Below are 19708 nucleotides of genomic sequence, written 5' to 3'. Positions count from 1 at the left end.
GGGTTTATGATCAAGTTTATCCATGAACAATATTTGAATCTTCTCTGAATTATTTTATGTATGATTGGTTATCTTTGCAAGTCTCTTCGAATTATCAGTTTGGTTTGGCCTACTAGATTGATCTTTCTTGCAATGGGAGAACTGCTTAGCTTTGGGTTCAATCTTGCGGTGTCCTTTCCCAGTGACAGTAGGGGCAGCAAGGCACGTATTGTAGTGTTGCCATCGAGGATAACAAGATGGGATTTATATCATATTGCATGAGTTTATCCCTCTACATCATGTCATCTTGCTTAAAGCGTTACTCTGTTCTTTTGAACTTAACACTCTAGATGCATGTTGGATAGCGGTCGATGTGTGGAGTAATAGTAGTAGATGCAGGCAGGAGTCGGTCTACTTGTCTCGGACGTGATGCCTATATACATGATCATACCTAGATATTCTCATAACTATGCTCAATTCTGTCAATTGCTCAACAGTAATTTGTTTACCCACCATAATACTTATGCTCTCGAGAGAAGCCACTAGTGAAACCTATGGCCCCCGGGTCTATTTTCCATCATATTAATCTCCCGTCAACAAGCTATTTCTGGTGCCATTTTTATTTCGCTTTATTTACTTTGCATCTTTATCATAAAAATACCAAAAATATTATCTTATCATATCTATCAGATCTCACCTTCGTAAGTGACCGTGAAGGGATTAACAACCCTTTATTGTGTTGGTTGCGAGGATTTTATGTGTTTGTGTAGGTACGAGGGACTCATGCGTGGCCTCCTACTGGATTGATACCTTGGTTCTCAAAAACTAAGGGAAATACTTACGCTACTTTGCTGCATCACCCTTTCCTCTTCAAGGAAAAACCAACGCAATGCTCAAGAGGTAGCAGTAACCCACTTGACAAAGGCCTTGGGAGCTTCTTCAAATGCATCAATCTCCTCTTGAAACTTGTCCTTCCCTTTTTGCTTGTGGTCTTGTGGTGGAAGATCGTCTTGAACTTGTGTTCCCTTGAAAGAAGTAGAATCATACTTCTCTTGTTGAGGAACAAACTTTGTCTTGGGGTATTGATCTTCTTCCCACTCAACACACCTTGATTCTTTCGGTGTCTTCCTTGCTTGCGTACAATTTCCTCAAATTATTTACTTCCGACAAGGCTCTTGTAAACACCTTTCTCTATAATCCCCTTCAATAAGCTATTTTATTTCTCAAGTGTAACTTGGCTAAGAGAATCATTAGTGGAATCAAGAGAACTACTAGAAGCAACAACATTGGATTTAACATGATTATTGTTACTACTAGAAGAAGAATCTTTCTTACTCTTGTTACTAGATCTTACTTGTGGCATGTAAGTAGACAACAGTAAACGGTTGGCAATGTAAGAAGAACTTTTCTTACGAAGATCATCATTGATTGCTTTTAAGAACCCATGCTCTTGCTCTAGATTGAGCTTTTCAAAGCATAGCTTCTCATGAGTCTTTAAAAGCTCTTGATGATCTTCCAAGGTAGTTTCATGAGCTAACTTAAGAGTGTTTAGTTCTTTAGTTAGACGCTCAATCTCCTTCTTATCATCTTCATTCGTTTTATCTTGATTAGCATGATTAATAGCAAGTTCATCATAGTTTTCATCACTAGAGTTGTCAACAAGTAAATCATCATCACCTAGCAAATCATCTTCATCACTATTGAAGTCAACATACTCGGGGTGTGATAACTTTGGGCCTTTAGCCATGAAGCATCTTCCAATTCCTTCATTTGGTGAGTCAAAAATGTCATGGGAGTTGGTTGTCACAAGTGCTAGACCGGCAACACCTTCATCTTGAGTATATTCTGAGTCGGAGTGATAACTTCTGTCGGAATGATGGTCGGAGTCGAATCCGGATACCCATTCACCAACGTGAGCTTGATGTCTTCGTTTTGTGTAGCTCATGAACGTGAGCTTTCTGAATCCTTACTTCTATGAGAGGTTCTTCGTTCATAACGATCATCTCTACTCCTTCTCTCTCTTGGAGGTGATTCTTCTCTTCTACTTCTCCTTTTAGGTGAGTCTTCTCTTCTTTTGTAGGGAGCCATACACTCACTGGAGTAGTGTTCGGGTCTTCGACAATTGTAGCAATTACGCTCACGACTAGAAGATCTTTTATCATTGTAGGACCTTGGCTTGGAACTTCTTTCTTTGCTTCTACTCTTGTAGAACTTGTTGAAGTTCTTCACCATTAGGCTCAATTCCTCGTTGAAGACTTGTTTCTCACTTGAGGATGTAGGAGCATCACACGAGGCTTTGTAAGCACCACTTGACTTGTTGTGAAGCTCTTCTTTATCCTTGAGTGACATCTCATGAGCAACAATTCTACCAATGACTTCCGTTGGCTTGAGATCTTTATAATTGGGCATCATTTGGATCAAGGTGCACACGGTATCATATTTTCCATCCAAGGCTCTTAGGATCTTCTTGATAATGAATTTGTCGGTCATCTCTTCACTTCCTAAGCCAGCAACCTCATTTGTGATGAGAGCAAGCCTAGAGTACATTTCAGCGACACCTTCACCATCCTTCATTTTGAACTTATCAAGCTGACTTTGAAGCACATCCAATTTGGATTCCTTGACAGAGTTGGTACCTTCGTGCATATCAATCGAAGTATCCCAAATTTCTTTTGCATTCTCAAGACGGCCGATTATGTTGAATTCTTCGGGGCACAATCCGTTGAAGAGGATATGGCAAGCTTGAGCATTGTATTGCAGAATCTTTAATTCTTCTGCGGTAGCTTCACGATTTGGTTCTCTCCCATCAAATAATTCACCTTGCAAGCCAATACACACAATAGCCCAAACGGCGGGGTTATGTCCAATAATATGCATTTTCATCTTACGCTTCCAACTAGCAAAATTTGTACCATCAAAGTAAGGACCTCTACGGTGATAATTTCCCTCGCTAGACGCCATACTCTCCTAGGTTGTGAAACCAAGGCTATGATCATCAAAGCTATGGAAATCGAGGGCAAATGGAGACCAAAGCTCTGATACCACTTGTAGGATCAAAAGTATGTCTAGAGGGGGTGATTAGACTACTTGACCAAATAAAAATCTAGCATTTTCTCAATTTTAAGTCTTGGCAGATTTTAGCAATTTATCACAAGTCAAGCAAACAACCTACACATGCAAATCTAAGAGTATAGCAGCGGAATGTAAATCATTGCATATGAAGGTAAAGGGGAGGAGTTTGGAGGGAGCAAATGCAATGTAGACACGGAGATTTTTGGTGTGGTTCCGATAGGTGGTGCTATCGTACATCCATGTTGATGGAGACTTCAACCCACGAAGGGTAATGGTTGCGCGAGTCCACGGAGGGCTCCACCCATGAAGGGTCCGCAAAGAAGCAACCTTGTCTATCCCACCATGGCCATCGCCCATGAAGGACTTGCCTCACTTGGGTAGATCTTCACGAAGTAGGCGATCTCCTTGCCCTTACAAACTCCTTGGTTCAACTCCACAATCTTGATGGAGGCTCCCAAGTGACACCTAACCAATATAGGAGACACCATTCTCCAAAAGGTAATAGATGGTGTGTTGATGATGAACTCCTTGCTCTTGTGCTTCAAATGATAGTCTCCCCAGCATTCAACTCTCTATCACAGATTTGAATTTGGTGAAAAGATGATTTGAGTGGGAAGCAACTTGGGGAAGGCTAGAGATCAAGATTCTTGTATTTGGATTGGAATATCTTGGTCTCAACACATGAGTAGGTGGTTCTCTCTCGGGAAATGAATGTTGGAAGTGTAGGCACGTTCTGATGGCTCTCTCCACGAATAGAGGAATGGTGGAGGGGGTATATATAACCTCCACACAAAATCTAACCGTTACACACAATTTACCAAACTCGGTGGGACCGAACAGTTAAACTCGGTCAGACCGATTTAGTTCAAAATGTGAACGTTAGGATTTTCGGTGGGACCGACATGTCAACTCGGTGTGACCGATTTCATTAGGGTTAGGGCATAACGTAATCTTGGTGAGACCGATCACATGAACTCGGTGAGACCAATTTCTGTAATAGACAAACAGAGAGTTGGTCAGGCAAACTTGGTGGGACTGATCGCTCATTTCGGTGAGAGCGAAACGTTACGAAAAGGAAATAGAGAGTTTGCATTGCGAACTCGGTGGGACCGATTGCTCATCTTGATTAGACTGAAACATTACGAAGGAAAACAGGGATTTTGCAATCCCATCTCGGTGAGACCGAGATCTCTATCGGTGAGACCGAACTGATTAGGGTTTTTGGCAGTGGCTATGTCAAATGAACTCGGTGGCGCCAGATAAATCAAATCGGTGGGGCCGAGTTTGACTTTTGGTTTGAGACATATGTGGATATGAGAAAGTGATTGAGGGCTTTTGGAGCATATCACTAAGCATTTTGAGTAAGCAAGCCATTAAGCAACACCTCATCCCATTTTAATAGTATTGGATTTTCCTATGAACTCAATGTGATCTTGGATCACTAAAATGAAAGTGTAGAGTCTTGAGCTTGAGCCACTATGTATCCTTAGCATTTTGATGGGTCCACATCTCTAGTCCATGCAATGCCTATTATTGTACTTTCTGAAATGAACATCTTGAAAGAGTATTAGTTCAATGAATTAGATGTTGTTAAGAATTACCAAAACCATCCAGGAATTAGTTGCACTTTCAATTGCCCACTCTGACAGAGTGCCAAATAAGATTAAAAAACAAAGATAGCCTCAGAAATGCTACATGGCGATGCCGAAAAAAATCCTCAATAATTAGCGTGAAGTCTTAGGGTATATAAAGTCCATCGGGCACCAGAGCCCAATAGGTGCCTTGGGGCCAGGGCGCCTCCCGACGCTTAGGCACTAGGCATGACCCCCTGTGCTAGGCCTTGGCTCCTTGGTCTTCTCCCCACATGAAGCTTCCCAAAGTAGTTTTCTTTTTTTTTCCTCGGACTTTTTCTGAGGATTTTCTTGAAACTACAAAAACAGCCCAAAAGAGGAACTGACACTAGACTGATTGATATGTTAGTTCAATAAAAAAACATGTGCACAAAGTGTTTGTAAGTGATTGCAACATAAGACGTACAAAATATTATAGATACGTTTGAGACATATCATGTGTAGACATGAAAACTGCAGTACAAAAAACAACTGTCATGAGGGATATAATGTCATGACATAAAGCATAATTTTTCTTCACACAAACTAGAAAAGTAATAAACTAATTAGAGTTGCCACGGTCCACTATTTATATTTTCCATGCGACTAGTACAAACATTTGTGAAAGTTCTCATGACTGCAGAGAACACATCTCATAGAAGTTGCCATGTGACCATTACAAAATGTCTACAAATTGCCATGATTAAAAAAAACACAATGTAGTAAATTTGTCATTTGACCCGTGCATAAACTTTCCTACATTTTCCATGAACTACAGAGCAAATTTTAATAAAGTTGCCATGTTGCCATTAGTAAAAGTTTATATATCTGTCGTGAATTATAGCAAAAAGATTTAAAAGTCATCATTTAGTGAACAATTTTTTTCTAAAATTGTCATGTAGCCCATACAAATATTTTCTAAAGTTGCCATTTTAGAAAACATTTTTTTCTAAATTTGTTGTTTTTGTACTTGATTCTTTTTAAAATTTGCCATGTTACTATGTTTTCAGGATGTTTCTTATATACATTTACATGCATAGTTGCATAATGTGTAGAACAATTTTTTTCTAAAGTTGTCATGTTTCCATCCTTTTTCAGAAATTTATGCACACAAAAAATAGTTGCCATGATTAATAAAATTTTATTTCCAAACATATTTTTAAGGAACTATAAATATTAAATTTCCGTGCCTCCATTACATATTTCCAAAAAAGTTACCATATTTTTTAGAACAGAAATCCTAAACTTGCCATATGAACACTACAATTTTTAAGTTGCCATGATTGGAAAAAATAATTTTCTAAATTTGCGATGTGACAAGTAGAAACAATTTAAAAAAATTGATTAAAAAATACAATTCCTAAATTTTCCATGTGACCATTATGTGTTTGTAAATTTGTTGTGATTAAGATAATATATTTTTCTAAATTTTCCATGTGACCATTACAATCATTTTTTTTAAATGCCATGTTTTCGAGAACAATTTTTCTTAAAATTGCCACAATCCAATACAAACATTTTTTTAATCTGCCATGTTTTAGATAACATTTTGCAAAATGATTTAGGGATAAATGATACTCCCCCATTCCATATAGTTATCGCTCTAAATCAGTGATAACTAATATGGAATGGAGGGATCAACGACAACTAATATGAAATGGACAGAATAACAAACTTGTAGGAATTGAGGGATACACTTGGCAAACTTTACCAGTTTTGTCCTATAAACACACGACAAACTTTACGATATATTATGGGAAGATTAAGGAAAAATGATGGTGAACATTTCGAGTGATGCCCTCCATGACCCTGAACAACCCCCAAAAGAGGAAGTAGCTGGGGTGATGATGGAGGTGGTGCTGGCACGATCGCCGGAGAGAAAACGGCGGCGATGACGAGCAACAACAACGGAGGCGGGCGAGAGCCGAGCTCGCGGCGAAGGCATCATCGCCGGGATCTGAGAAGGAAGCATCGCGAAGAGTTGATGCGTTCAGCAGGGGAGGGGAAATGACCTCATTGACAAGGGGGGAGACTAGAGAGGGGACGATGACGTCAACACAACAAAAAATGTGTCTTACAAATACCACAAAAAAGCGAACGGTTGCCTTCACAACACCACGATGTTGTGCTTCCAGATTCGTGTAGAACCAACCGATGGTGTCGTCATGTCACACCGGTGCATGTCTAAGCAAACATAACTCCATAAGAGCATATACAACTACACATAGCTAATTTGAGTTGCCAAACATCCGTGGACGTTGTTGAATGTATCCGCGGACGGTGACCGGTCATACCCCATATTTAGCCTCCCACAACCATAGTACTCATTTCAGGATTTGTATTTCCATAAAAAAGCATGCAACAAGAATGATCTCGTATGAACTATTACGAACTACACTAATCGTCCTCCTCGTCAGAGATATTGATTAAGTTTGCGCCGGAGCTGCCGGCCACGTGGTCATTGACGGCCAGATGACATGTTGGCGCCCACTCCTCGTCCTCCTCGTCGGTGAAGATCTCGTTGAGCTTCGCGTCAGACTGGCGGAGGATGCTGCAGTTGGCCTCCACCTCCGCCTTTGATTGGATGGAGTCGATAATGGCCTCCTGCTCTGTCACCATCTCCACTTGGGCCACCTCGAACTCCTCCAGTGTGTAGGCCAAGGCGAAGCCCGCAGCGAGAGGCGTCGTATTAGCCTCGCTTTCGACCTCTTCCTCCTCCGGCTCCGCGTCCTTCGCGTCCTGCTCCTATGACCAGGACTGATGTGATCTGCACTGCGTACGAATTGGAATGTGGCGGCGGCAAAGGGGAGGGAGTAGGAAGAGATGAGGATGTGCTAGGGTCGAAATGCTGTCGTCCGGCTTAAATAGCCGGACTTGGTCTCTCAGGCGGCACGCCAGAGAGGTGCTACGCGGCACCATGAATGCCCTCACCAAAAAACGAAGGAGGCGGCTCGTCGTACTGACGGGTCTCCGCGTGTTTTCATATGGGTCCCTGCAACGTTACATACGCGTCTGAATGTCTACATATCCATCCTCACGCATAGACTGGATAGGAGGATTGCCTATCAGCCCGGATCGGGTCGAGTTGCAGATGCTCTGACATTTTCGTAAAGGAAACCGGGTCCTTTCGTTGGTGCGTGCAGGGCGCGTGACGTGTCTGCTTCGTTGGTGCAGGTGCCGCGCGCCTCCGTCTCCCTCGGGTATAAATGCCAGTCCCCCACAGTTTATTTATTGATTTCCAGCAACACACGAACAGGGGCTCCGTACCGCGAGAGACAGAGGAGAACACCGATCCCGCCGGCCGGCCGGCGACGTGAAACCGCGACTCCGGCGAGAGGAGAGGCCCGACCGCAACGATGGGCAACGAGATGTCGCCCCTCCAGAAGCACCGCGCGGAATACCGCCCCGAGCTCCCGCCCTGGCTCCAGGTATACCCCCGGCCTCCGATTCCCACTTTCCCACGACCGTTTGCCGCGGCATTGCCTCGCCGTGCGCCGATCCCTCGTTCCCGGATCATGCCCGATTCGCCGTCCCACAGGATCGATCTCGTCGACGGCATGGAGAGTGCGGTTTATCCGTTTCGAATATTTCCCTTCGCTTTCGGGTGGGGGTGGGGGGATTCTAGGTGCACCAGTGGTGATCCGATGCCGATGCCACCGCCCCTCCCCCACCGGATCTGAGATTACCACCCGTAAAGGTCGAAGGGAAAGCGATGGCACTCTAATCGCCGATCACTGATCCAATCATCCCGTTCGTAGAAAGCATCTTCCATGGCTGGGCTGATCAAGCCGATCGTTTTCTTGCTTTACAAGTTGATGGGTCTCTTTCTTTTCTGGGTGGAAACCAGGGCACCGCGGTGAAGGTGGAGTACGGCGACGCCGCGATCGCGGCTGACGGCGCTGACGCGCATGTGATCCGCCGCGCGTTCCCGCACACCTATGGCCAGCGGCTGGCGCATTTCCTTCCGAAGACGGCCAATGCGCCGGACGCTACGGTCATAACAGAGCACCCTGCCGTCAGGTACGCATCTTGTAGATATGATCTGGAAAATCTTCTAGATATGTTCAGTTTGTGCTGGCATCTAATGCGGCATTTTCCTTAAATAGCATATCTGTAATTTACTATTACTCCGTCTCATAATGTAAAATGTTTTTTAATACTACACTAGTGTCAAAAACGTCTTACATTATGAAACGAAGGGAGTAGTAATTAGCTTGTGATTTTTCCATCTTTCTACAAAACTTTCGAGTATCTCAACCAATATACTGTACATGAGATGCATATATGCAACGGGTTGTGTATGTGAATTATAGATGTGCTACTTTGTAGTTTGTACCATACGTTGCAGTTTGCACTAAACATGAACACTAGGCGGTCCAGCATTGGAGGGGAACGTTTGGTTCCCTGGTACATATGTACCTCATATGGAATTTTTTTTTAGCAATTTAACAAAAAGTCAAAAATTCTGAAAATATTTTTGAAATAAACTTGACCTTTCATTGTACTAGTGAGAAAAGTTCCACACAAAAAAAAATCCCCTTTGACTTCTTTTCAAAAAAGACAAATTTTCGATCAAAATAGTGTGAATAGTGACCTATAATAGCAAATAAATTTTGTCTTTTTCGTTGTGAAGTCAACGTTGGTTTTTTTTGTGAAATTTTGTATACTAGTGCGCAAGCAAGTCAAGTTTAATCTAAAAATAATTTTAAACTGTTTTGACTTTTTGTTTAATTATTTTAAAAAATATCCCATATAGGGTGTATATACATGCGGGAGCCAAAGGGTATTTCCCGTCCAGCATTGTCCTGTTTTAACTATGGCTGTCACTGTTGTAGTACTTCAGAAGGGCTACGACATTCAGACCTGCGTAATCAAGCCAAACAGTAGTTAGCTAATCTAATGTTGCAAGTTGTAACTCTATAGGATGGGACTAAAACCATAAATTACTTTGGTACTCCATATTTCTGAAATACGTTCTGAGATGCCCCCATATTTTTTTCTCCATGCATCCTTTAATGTAAAATTATCTCTCGGGTGCAGGGTTGGTGTCGTCTTCAGTGGTAGGCAGTCCCCAGGTGGTCACAATGTTATATGGGGACTATATAATGCTATAAATTCTCACAACCCAAGCAGCGAGCTTATCGGTTTTCTTGGTGAGTGGATTGGTTTATTCAGATTGTTCTTTCATGGATATGTAGCTTTAATATTCCAACTACTATTCAATCTAACAATAATTCACCCATTAGCTAGAGCGTCCTAGCATTTTAGGAATGAAAAAAAAACATGGATACAAGTCCAAAACAGAATTTTAAAATGCAGGAATGGTTGTTCTGATTTATTTATTTTTCTTCAAAAAGGAGGATATCCCTCGGCCTCTGCATCACACGATGCATACAACCATTTTAATAACCAAAGTACGAGGTTCAAAAATAACGTCTCAAGCAATCCGCAAACCAAAGTAAGGTAAAAAAAGTGACACAACCGGCAAAAATAGGGTAAGATGACTAAACACCTATCCTATTATTGGACCCCCATCTAAAACGGTTGTAGGTATCCCGTGCTACCGTTTTCCTGCGGTTGCAACCAATATCTATAAGCTTTCTGTAATCCGCATGGCCGAGTAACGACCACGTACGGATCCAAGCAGACACCCGGAATGACCTGCAAATTTTTTGTGATAGTTTGTCTATAAAAAGTGACATCGTTCCGGCAGTTTCATATGGCCCAAAGTAATCCATACACTCCTACTCGAGCCACTGTCTTAGGCTCTACCCGGTTTAACTACGCACCAAATATACTGGATAAAGTGTTGGGAGGACTAAGGTTAAAGGACACATGGACCGCCACAATAACTTGGCTAGTGGACATTTGAGGAACAGATATTGTATTACTCATCCTGATCACAAAAACAACAACGTTTATTACCCTCCCAACTACACTTTGCCAAGTTGTCATTCGTCAGTATTACTCCCTTGTGAACAAACCACATGAATACCTTTATTTTTAGCGGCACCTTAACCTTCCAAATGTGAAGCGACCTTTGGGTACGATTGGTGTTTATCAAATCAATATACATGGATTTGATCAAGAATACACCTGACACGGACAGACAGCTTCCAGTGTAGGGTATCCGGCGCATCAGAAAGGTTAACCTCCATCAACCCGTGCACAAGATGCAACCATCTATCCCATCGTTCCCCGGCACCCGCCTGAATTGGATATTTAAAAAAACATAACCAAGTATTGTACGGACGAAAGCTTATTTATGTTGTACAATTTATATAAAGAAGAATACTGCAAGGCTAGTGGCTTGTCCCCGAGCCAGGTATCTTCCAAGAATCTAGTATTATATTCGTTCCCAACAATGAATTTACTCCTATTGAAGAAGGTTGCCTTTGTCTTCACAGTAGATCAACCCTTGTTAATTCTGATAGAACGAATGAAAACCATAAGGAAAGTCTCTCAATCATATGTGAATGAGTGGAAAAAGGATGTTGTACAATAAGTGTTTAAATTCCTATAAGATTGAACCATAGTAGATCAACCCTTGTTAATTTGGTATCATCATTCCTATGATCCAAATGTCCTTCATAGGTCAATTTTCTTAAGGATTCGAAACACGCAATAACCCGACGAAAGTCTTATGATCTAGAGAGGGCTGAGATTCTGTGACTAATTTATACTTGTTTTCCTTTATTAAGTCCAACAAACTACTGGTTGCTTCGCCTCCTTTCAAGTTATGATTTTTTGTGAACATTTACGCTAGAGGTGACACCCATAAGATCTCGCGACCAAATCATGGTTCGGGCACATCGATAGCAAGCTTCCACGCATCCTTGTCCATGGCTAGTTCTTTGGTGGTACTCCAATCCTTCAGATCTCTCTTTACAGACTCGTCCCATGTCAAATTTGGTCTACCCCGACCTCTCTTGACATTATTCGCACTCTTTAGCCGTCCACTATGCAGAGCTTCTAGAGTCATGTGCTGAATATGCGCAAACCATCTCAGACGATGTTGGATAAGCTTCTCTTCAATCGGTCCTACCCCAACTCTATCTCGTATATCATCATTCCGGACTTGGTCCTTCCTCGTGTGGCCACACATCCGTCTCAAGATGCGCATCTTCGCCGGACCTAACTATTGAGCATGCCGCCTTTTAGTCGGCCAACACTCAGTGCCATACAACATTGTGGGTGGAACCGACGTCCTATAGAACTTGTCTTGTGGCACTCTTGTCATAGAGAATGCCAGAAGCTTGGTGCCACTTTATCCATCCGGCTTTGATTCGATGGTTCACATCTTCATCAATACCCCCATCCTTCTGCAGCATTGACCCCAAATATCGAAAGGTGTCCTTCTGAGGCACCACCTACCCATCAAGGCTAACCTCCTCCTCGTGCCTAGTAGTACTGAAATCACACCTCATGTACTTGGTTTTAGTTCTACTAAGGCTAGAACCTTTCGATTCCAAGGTTTGTCTCCATAACTCTAACTTCCTATTGACCCCTGTCCGACTATCATCGACTAGCACCACGTCATTCGTAAAGAGCATACACCATGTGATATCTCCTTGTATATCCCTTGTGACTTCATCCATCACCAAAGCAAAAAAGATAAGGGCTCAAAGTTGACCTTTGGTGCAGTCCTATTTTAATCGGGAAGTCATCAGTGTTGCCATCACTTGTTTGAACACTTGTCACAACATTATTGTACATGTCCTTGATGAGGGTAATGTACTTTGTTGGGACTTTGTGTTTCTCCAAGGCCCACCACATGACATTTCGCGGTATCTTATCATAAGCCTTATTTTACTCCCTATATCTCTCTATAAGTTGTTGTACCAAGAAAATGGCTTCCATGGTCGACCTCCCAGGCATGAAACCAAACTGACTTTTGGTCATGCTTGTCATTCTTCTTAGGCGGTGCTCAATGACTCTCTCCCATAGCTTCATTGTATGGCTCATCAGCTTAATTCCACGGTAATTAGTACAACTCTGAACACCCCCTTGTTCTTGAAGATTGCTACTAATATACTCTGTCTCCATTCTTCTGGCATTTTGCTTGCCCAGAAACTGAGGTTGAAAAGCTTGGTTAGCCATACTATCGCTATGTCCCCGAGGCCTCTCCACACCTCAATGGGGATACAATCAGGGCCCATCGCCTTGCCTCCTTTCATACTTCTTGAAGCCTCGTTGACCTCAGTCTCCTGGATTCGCCACACAAAACGCCTGCTGGTATCATCAAAGGAGTCATCCGGTTCAATGGTAGAACTCTCATTCTCCCCACAGAACAGCCTGTCGAAGTACTCCCGCCATCTATGCTTAATCTCCTCGTCCTTCATCAGGAGTTGGTTTGCTCCATCCTTGATGCATTTGAGTTGGTCAACATCCCTCGTCTTCCTCTCTCGGATCTTGACCTTCTTATAGATGTCCCTTTTGCCTTCCTTCGTGTTGAACCGCTGGTAGAGGTCCTCATACGCTTGACCCCTTGCTTCACTGACAGCTCGCTTTGCAGCCTTATTCGCCATCTTGTACTTCCCTATGGTGTCTGCACTCCTATCCAGGTATAGGCGTCTGAAACAATCTTTCTTCTCCTTGATAGCCTTCTGGACATCATCATTCCACCACCAGGTATCTTTGGCTTCGCTTCTACTTCCCCTGGACACTCCAAACTCCTCTGAGGCCACCTTACGAATGCAAGTCGCCATCTTCATCCGCATATTGTCCGCATCCCCTCCTTCCTCCCAAGGGCCCTCCTTAATGACCCTCTCCTTGAACGCCTAAGCTACCTTCCCCTTGAGCTTCCACCACTTCGGTCTAGCGACTTTGGCACGCTTATCCAACAGGACACGAATCCGAAAGCGGAAGTTAGCAACCACAAGCTTATGCTGAGGGACAACACTTTCTCTAGGTATCACCTTACAGTCTTGGCACGCACGCCTATCTCCTCTTCTCGAGAGGATGAAATCAACCTGGCTAGAGTGTGGACCACTACTAAAAGTCACAAGATGTGATTCTCTCTTTTTAAAGAGGGTGTTAGTTAAGATCATGTCGTAGGCTGGAGCAAAGCTTAAGACATCTTCTCCTTCTTTATTCTTGATGCCATAGCCAAAGACCCCATGCACCCCTTCAAAACCTGTGTTAGATGTACCCACATGGCCATTGAGGTTTCCTCCTATGAAGAGCTTCTTGCCAATTGGTACACTCCTAACCATGTCCTCCAGGCCTTCACAGAACTCACTCTTGGTGTTCTCATTGTGGCCTACTTGCGGGGCATACACGCTGATAACATTGAGAACCAAGTCCCCAACTACCAGCTTGACCAGGATAATCCGGTCATTTGTCTTTACAAAACATAAATGGATGTACTCTTGACCAAAATTTGCAGATTCACATTTTAAACCAATGTAAATGTTCACAAAATGATCTTCACTAATTGATGTTACTGTAGATCATAAAACATCTATTTTGTGTAGCATACAGGTAGATACACATTTCAGCGGAATTTACAAGTTCACACTTCATGCAACAATCCAGATCTCTTTTTTGTACATGTGATTTTTTTAATTCTCTGACTTCAAATGGGTGCGCGAGGTGCATGTGTGCAAAATGCAGTCAGCAAACAAAAAATCAATTAGGGACCTCTCTGATTCCACTATTTTTCTAGGATTCTACATGGTCCTGCTTGATTTTTATGATTGTTTATCACAAGTATTTTCCCAGATACTCCTTAATGCAACCCATTTCACAAAAATGTTGATCATTTGCTGTGGTTTGCAATAGTGCAACCAAACTTCCTTTGGTACAATTATTGGGGTTCTCAATGTTATAGGAATAGTCTATCTAGTGTCTTTGGAATCCTTTGAATCAAGCAGGACCTATTTAACTGCACTTTACATATCCAAGCTCACAAAATCATGAAAAATTCTAAGAAAAACGTATGTTCGGATCTTACTAAGTGTCTCATCAGTGTCAGACAGCCAGTTGGCTAAACAGTGCTAGGTGCCACTATTAAATCTTTGGAATGCAAATATGTGAAGCCCTCAGTGCTTTTTGTCCCTACATATACGTGTGAATGCATAATTTTGACTTGGACATAATTAGATATCGTATAATGAATCCTGTATCTGTTCCCTTTTACTGATTATTTCTAATTTTTTGTGTTGAAACAGGCGGAACTGATGGCTTGTTTGCTCAGAAAACTTTGGAAATCACCGAGGAAGTTTTTTCTTCCTATAAAAATCAAGGTGGTTATTATATGCTTGGCCGAACCAGGGACCAAATCAGAACAACTGAACAAGTAAAGGCAGCAATGACTACTTGCCAAGCTTTGAAGTTGGATGCTCTTGTAATAATTGGAGGTATCATTTATTACTATCTATTAAGATACTTTATTGATATTAGCTGTTATTTACTCTGTTATGCAGAGGCCGGGTGTAATGCTTAAATCTTTTAAGTAATAAAGCGCCCCTTATTGGAAAAACCCTGTTATTTACTCTGCATGCCCTCTTTTCTTTTTGTAGGTGTCACATCCAACACGGATGCTGCTCAGCTTGCTGAGACTTTTGCTGAGTCGAAATGTTCAACAAAGGTGGCTGAAAATTGTCTAATAAAGCTAGTTCCTTCATTATAATCGTTTGTACTGGTTCACATCCCTGTGGTAGTAAGTATTTTCCTTACAAAGTGCAAAGAGCCTGAGACAATCTGTTTTTTAACAGGTAGTTGGTGTTCCTGTAACTTTGAATGGTGACCTTAAGAGCCAGTTTGTCGAGACAACTGTTGGTTTTGATACCATATGCAAGGTACATTAATTTATATAGCAAGCTATTGAGTTGCTTCCTTATTTAGCATGTGGTATCATTTTAGAGATGCACTGTCCGCCAGTCCGCCTGTTACATTTTATTGACCTGTCTAGAGGTACGGTGAGTAGCTGCGAGGAGCATCTCATTCTCACTACTCAGTTTGATCATCCTTCTTTTTTACTATGGTTTCGGCATTGTTTGTTTTAGTGTTACCTTACTAATTTTGCTATTTAATTTACATTTTTTACGGTAACATGAATTGCTACTTATTTAACAGGTGAACTCACAGCTCATAAGTAATGTCTGCACTGATGCTCTTTCTGCTGAGAAGGTAACACATAATGGATGGTCAACCTCCACCTTAACACATTTCATGAGTTTAAATACTTTTTTTGGTGAAAGCTAGTAAAGTAGTCCTAAGTTCAGTCATTTTCTTTCTTCTACATACCGTGCTACCGGCCTATTACTCATAAATTTGCCTCCATTTTATAAAGGCGCTCTGTATTATCTACATAATTGCTGAATTTTATAACACACAAAATTCAAGTACGCAGTCTACATTTTTATCTCTCTTAAAGCTTCATCATTTTTCTCGGCAGTATTACTACTTCATTCGCTTGATGGGGCGGAAAGCATCTCATGTGGCCTTGGAATGTGCTCTTCAGTCACATCCAAATATGGTTAGGGATGCTACTTTTATTTTGAATCGACTTGTTTGATCCATAATACAAACATTACAAACTAATCTGACTTGATAATGCTCAGGTCTTACTAGGGGAGGAGGTTGCTGCGTCAAAACTTACAATTTCTGATATTACAAAGCAGATATGTGATGCTGTGCAGGCAAGGGCTGAAAAAGGTAGGAATCATATGGTTCTTACAAGCTTCGTATTGTAGTGTCATGTTGCCATTGTTTATAATAGGCGGTAAGGCGACCTAAGGTGAGCACCAACCGCCCTGACGCCTAAGCGTGTAAAGCGGGCATAATTGTAAGGCGCTGCCAGGGCGCCTTGCTGCCTAAGCGTCCAAGGGGTGACATCTTGTAAATAATGCATGTTGCCATAATATCTTGGGCACATAAATATATCATGCAGTTGCTATTATTCCTTATGATTCACAGTATCATACTATCTTGCACAGATAAATACCATGGTGTTGTACTTATTCCCGAGGGCCTTGTCGAGAGTATACCTGAATTATATGCTTTGCTTCAGGTCAGTATCAGTACATGAAACAATGGTGTTGTTTATTGAATAGTTCACTGAGCTTAGCTTATACTTGTAGGAAATTCATGGGCTACATGATAAAGGTGTTTCCATTGAGAACATCTCTTCTCATCTTTCGCCTTGGGCTTCTGCACTATTTGACTTTCTGCCTCCATTTATCAGGAAACAGGTATGTATTTCTTGTTTTCATATTCAGAAATCCATAATTTGGAGAAGATTTTATTGCTTCAACTTTTTTTTTGTCGTGCAGCTACTTCTGCATCCAGAATCTGACGACTCTGCTCAGCTTTCTCAGGTGGCACAGCAATTCAGTCTGTGATATTAGCCTATCCTTTTTGTTTTACATTTGTTCGGGCATCAGATTTATATGTGTATCTTGCAGATTGAGACTGAGAAGCTTCTAGCCCAGTTAGTTGAGACAGAAATCAACAAACGTCTGGTGAGCATATCCTGCAGTCATTTGTGGAGAACTAGTTTAAGACCTATGAGTTATTAGTTCACTTTTAAAATAAGCACCACCTTTATCAGTGCATATTGTTTATTGGCTTATTTAGGAGGAAGGCACTTACAAAGGAAAGAAGTTCAATGCAATTTGCCACTTTTTTGGCTACCAAGCAAGAGGTGCCCTGCCGTCAAACTTTGATTGCGATTACGCCTATGTAAGTTCCACCTCACTTCTCTATATCATGTTCCATCTGGTTATTCTCCTTGATGGCCGGCCAATTGTTTGATTCCAGGTTCTTGGTCATGTATGCTATCACATCATAGCTGCTGGTCTGAATGGCTACATGGCCACTGTAACTAATCTAAAAAGTCCTGTGGACCAGTGGAAATGTGGAGCTGCTCCTATTACGGTGAGCATATGGGATTGTTAGTGTTTGTATGTTTTTTAGATTATGTTCCTTTAAGATTTGCACATGATCCATCTCACACAAGTTTATGTGAAGCACAAAGTGATGCATAACCATTTCTGCATTTGTTCACGAGCAGTCTATGATGACGGTAAGGGGATGGTCGCGCGGTCCCACTGCCAGTCAAATTGGGAAGCCCGCTGTCCACATGGCAAGCGTTGACTTAAAAGGAAAAGCATACGAGTACGTATGATTTCTGGTTTGAAATTAAGTGCCATCTTTTATTCACTAGTCATCGTGTTCTTCTATTCTCCATTGCCTGTGAAGAGGAAATTCTCCATTGTTTCACTGGATACATACACCGTGTAAAAGGATAAAAAGACATGTGCTCGTATTTACCAAAGTAATCGTTTTGTGCCTTGCAGGCTGCTGAGGCAAAACTCTTCCAGCCTCCTGATGGAAGACATCTACAAGAACCCTGGACCGCTGCAATTCGAAGGACCGGGGGCCGACGCAAAGCCCATCTCGCTGTGCGTGGAAGACCGGGACTACATGGGGAGGATCAAACAGCTGCAGGAGTATCTGGAGAAGGTACATCGGCCAACAACTTGGTTATCCGACTGGTAACAGTCCTTTTATTGGTTCTCATGATTATGCATGCCACGCAGGTGAAGAACATCGTGAAGCCTGGGTGCTCGCAGGATGTGCTGAAAGCTGCACTGAGCTCCATGGCACATGTGACGGAGCTGCTGACCATCATGTCTTCTCCGTCTTACAGTGGCCAAGCGACCATCTGAGAGCAAACTCGGAGCGTTCCATATGCCGGAATCCCACAGGCATAATTTTCCTTTTGTCGGCCGTAGAAACCGGGATCTTGATAGGCTCTGTTCTTTATCTGAGTTTTAGACTGCAGAGTGTGGCAAGTTTGGAGATTGGGATTTGGGAAGAGTTAGAACAGGAATAATTGCCCACTTTTATGGCAGAAATCAACGTCAATATAATCAGTGTGAGTTAGAAGCTCCGGATAATAACAAAAAATACTGTGTAAATGGTAACCCTATTTTTTCTTCTCTTATATAAATGCAATCCTTACCCGCTAGAGAAGCGGCTTGAGTCACACTAAAGTGGCACCATAGCATTTTTTTTTTGAGACAACATGGCACCATAGCATTATTTTTTATTTTTTTGAGGGATACGTGGCACCATAGCAAAGCCGAAAAAGCTGGAGTGAGGATTTTGGGCTCCCGGGCTCTATGGAGCCTGGATTTTTCAAAAAAGTTTTTCTAATCAACCTTTCAAGTTTCAGATTAGTTTTTTTTAACATAGTACAGCCGCAAGCGCTCCCTCCGTTCCTAAATATAAGGCTTTCTAGAATCTCTAAAAAGACTTATATTTAGGAACGGAGGGAGTACATATGTAAAATTTAACAAAGAAATATGTTTTGATGTGAGTTACACAAAAAGAACATACTTTTATAGTGAAGGGTATATGTGCACTACATGAATTTTATTTGTAGTTCACATACAAATGCATTTCATCATCAAACTTTACAAACAAGTACTCCCTCCATAAAAAAATAAGACCGTTTAGATCTAAACGGTCTTATATTTCTTTATGCACATACGCATTCTTTTGTTTAATTATTTTCAGATTTTTAAACTTAAAATCATTTTTTAAAGAGAGCCAAAAGTAATTTCTGAGCACCTACAAATTTCAAAGAGTAGATTATACCGAGGGTCCATAAAATTGGCTGGTGGTTTTATTTACTTCGAGGATGAACACATGGATGGCAACTGAGTTGGTTCACTCGGTAGTCCTCGCCCGAAGGTCCAATTGATCAGAGAACATCGACTGTGTTCTGGCCAATTGTGGGAAGTGTTTACGCCGAGAGGTTGATTTAGCGGCCAGGAAATGTCCATGGGTAATGAGTTGGATCACATGGTCTAGACCGGTGAGGATGCGAAAGGCTTCCTAGAGTATATTTTTTTCATAGTGTGTCTAGGGCACATCTAGATGTGTTCTAGTTATTGCACATCTAAGTGAGTGAATCAAACATAAAGAAAAATTGAAAAAGAAAAGGAAAATATCCACATGAATCTCGACGTAAGATCAATGACATAAAACTTAGATATGCGATACTTATGACACATCTAGATGTGCTCTAGCAA

General features: G+C 41.8%; 1 protein-coding gene across 2 annotated transcripts; it reads left to right on the top strand.

Moving 5' to 3' along the window:
• Positions 1–7706: 7706 nt before the first annotated feature.
• On the top strand, positions 7707–18675 carry LOC125521467 (pyrophosphate--fructose 6-phosphate 1-phosphotransferase subunit alpha). 2 transcript variants are annotated; one of them, XM_087531942.1, is made up of 19 exons: positions 7707–7835; positions 7918–8089; positions 8509–8681; positions 9702–9814; positions 14834–15022; positions 15185–15252; positions 15380–15463; positions 15741–15794; positions 16063–16143; positions 16229–16322; positions 16604–16677; positions 16748–16858; positions 16940–16984; positions 17072–17128; positions 17244–17348; positions 17427–17543; positions 17680–17783; positions 17966–18131; positions 18209–18675. In XM_087531942.1, the coding sequence occupies exons 2-19, from the start codon at positions 8018–8020 to the stop codon at positions 18335–18337; spliced, it is 1836 nt and encodes a 611-aa protein (XP_087388068.1). In that variant the 5' UTR covers positions 7707–7835; positions 7918–8017; the 3' UTR covers positions 18338–18675. The 2 variants fall into 2 exon arrangements, with proteins under 2 accessions (XP_087388068.1, XP_087388067.1); XM_087531941.1 differs by lacking the exon at positions 7707–7835 and having other exon boundaries at positions 7882–8089.
• The last annotated feature ends 1033 nt before the right edge of the window (positions 18676–19708 follow it).

This window comes from Triticum urartu, chromosome 7A (genome assembly GCF_056163025.1).
Source record: "Triticum urartu cultivar PI428250 chromosome 7A, HENAU_Tu73, whole genome shotgun sequence".
NCBI classification, from domain to species: Eukaryota; Viridiplantae; Streptophyta; class Magnoliopsida; order Poales; family Poaceae; genus Triticum; species Triticum urartu.
This window is presented reverse-complemented; position numbering and strand designations above follow the sequence as displayed.